General features: G+C 57.5%; 1 protein-coding gene across 1 annotated transcript; it reads right to left on the bottom strand.

Moving 5' to 3' along the window:
• Window positions 1-32: 32 nt before the first annotated feature.
• Window positions 33-725, bottom strand: LOC119343239 (UDP-glucosyltransferase UGT13248-like; the record flags this gene model as incomplete). The annotated part of the gene is made up of 1 exon (XM_037614321.1): window positions 33-725. A coding segment is annotated over exon 1 (693 nt), but the record flags the coding sequence as incomplete, so codon positions are not given.
• Window positions 726-2,047: the final 1,322 nt, after the last annotated feature.

The following is a 2,047-nucleotide window of genomic DNA, read 5'->3' as shown; positions in this document are numbered from 1 at the left end:
GAGTGAGTAGAGAGTACAGGAACACGACTAACCGTTGGCTCGATGTCGCTGAATGAGTTGACGAGCACGTCGTCCGCCTCCACCAGCCCGTCGAACTGCCCAATCGACATCTTAAAAAACCCTGGCTGCGACTCGGGCGCCCCTGCGAATGGCGGCACGTCCTCCGGCCCCAGCTCCACGCCCAGCGCTCCGCGCGCCAGCAGCTCACGCCCGTCCGTCACCGGCGGCGCCAGCCGACCCGCCCACAGCTCACCGTAGATGACGTTCACAGCGCACGGCTGCGAGAAGAACGCCGCGGCAGGCACGCCGGCCGCGCGCGCCACCCGCCCTGCCCACGGCAGGTGCGAGTCGTACACTAGCACGCGCACCGCGGTCGTTTCCTCCGAAAGCAGGAGATCCCTCAGCGTCTCGGACCCCACGGCCTCCAGCCGGGAGAAGTACTCGTCGGTGTCAAGGCATGAGGCGAAGCCGCCGGCGTCGAAGCCGTCGGAGATGGGAGCCACGCGGAAGGGCGCGCCGGGGAGCGGGGTGACGGAGAGCACGTGGCGGGTGGTGACGAGCGTGGGGCGGAGGCCGTGGCGCGCAAGGCGGCGGCCCAGCTCCAGCATCAGGTTCGTGTGGCCCTGTGCCCCCGGGAACGGCAGGAGGAGGAGGCTCCCGCCCTCCCTACGAACTCCATGGCTGACGACGCTGGAGCTGGCGGTGGCCGCCGGCGTGCTCTCCATATTTCCGCTTGGTGTGGTGGTTGGTTTCTTGGGGGGTGAATAGCTCCCATGCGACGTCGTTGGTGTGAACTGTCTCTCATGCGACGTCGTTGGCTGTAATAGCTTGCATGCGACATCTTCGTTGGAAAAAATAGCTCCCATGCGACACACCATATACGCGGCTAGTTGGCTGTCCGTTAGGCTGAGATTTGGTTAGGACACTGGGGGTTATGTGCTCTGACTGGTGGGGTCCACCTATGGCCACGTAGTCAAGAGTCAACCGTCCACGACTCGACCGGTGACTGTGTGACCGTGCTCGACTCGCCCGTGTTGGACTGGGCGAGCGGCGCCGCCGTAAGCATCTTCTCCGCCAGTGGTTTCTTCTCCGCGGTGGTGGAGCGCATTTCTCGGCAGCGGCAGAGCTATTGCGAGGTGAGCCCGAAACCCTAGTCCCACTCCCCAGAATTTTGGGGGATCTGTGGCCTCATGCTGCCCTCTGTTTCTTTGCGATTTAGAATCGGGCTCCATTGGATCCGGGGGTTGTTTCTTCTCCGCGGCCCGGTGGTGGAGCGCCTATCCCTGCAGCGGCTATTGCGAGTGAGTATTTTCCAAACACTACTCCCATTCCACTGAATTTTGAATAAATCTGTGGTCTCATGCTGCCCCTGTTGCTTGATTGGATAGGAGATGGAGCGAGGGCTAGATGAGATGGAGCGAGGAGACGGGCTGCCCCGAGGAGACAGTGCTTCAAATCGGTAATGCCACCCTCTTTTCTTGGCGATTTAGAATCGAACTCGATTTGGTAGTGACTGCCGCCGCTGCCTGCCATTGACAAAACAGGGGAGGTTCAGGTTCTGCCACCACATTCGCAATTATAGTGGAATTTTTTCCCTGTAAAGCCAAGCTCAGTGATGGCAGTGTCCAAGACATTGATAGAGATACCACCGTGAGGTTGGATGTCGATTTTGCAGATGTTGATCCCCAGGAATTGGAGATCATGAAGGAGAAGGCCGTGGGCAATTTGGTGAAGAGAATTGGGGAGAGTATTGTTTGGGGTCCAGAACAAGAGGTATCTCTGCAACGTTTCGATAACTATAATGGTGAATATGTGAGAATTGAAGATGGAGAATCCATGGTTGCTGAAATTGATCAGCAAGGAGGATGGGCAAGCAAACAAGTAACATTTTATGCAGAGCTAATTGATCTGCAAACTCATTCCAGAGTTGGTTATGTGCCATCAAAGATGGCTGCACAGATGGAAGATGATGAGTGGGTTTCACAAAAGAAGATGTTGGCATTGTTGACTGAACCGACTATAGTAGCTGAAGATACTGGGATTGATG

Source organism: Triticum dicoccoides, unplaced genomic scaffold (genome assembly GCF_002162155.2).
Source record: "Triticum dicoccoides isolate Atlit2015 ecotype Zavitan unplaced genomic scaffold, WEW_v2.0 scaffold120272, whole genome shotgun sequence".
NCBI lineage: Eukaryota > Viridiplantae > Streptophyta > Magnoliopsida > Poales > Poaceae > Triticum > Triticum dicoccoides.
This window is presented reverse-complemented; position numbering and strand designations above follow the sequence as displayed.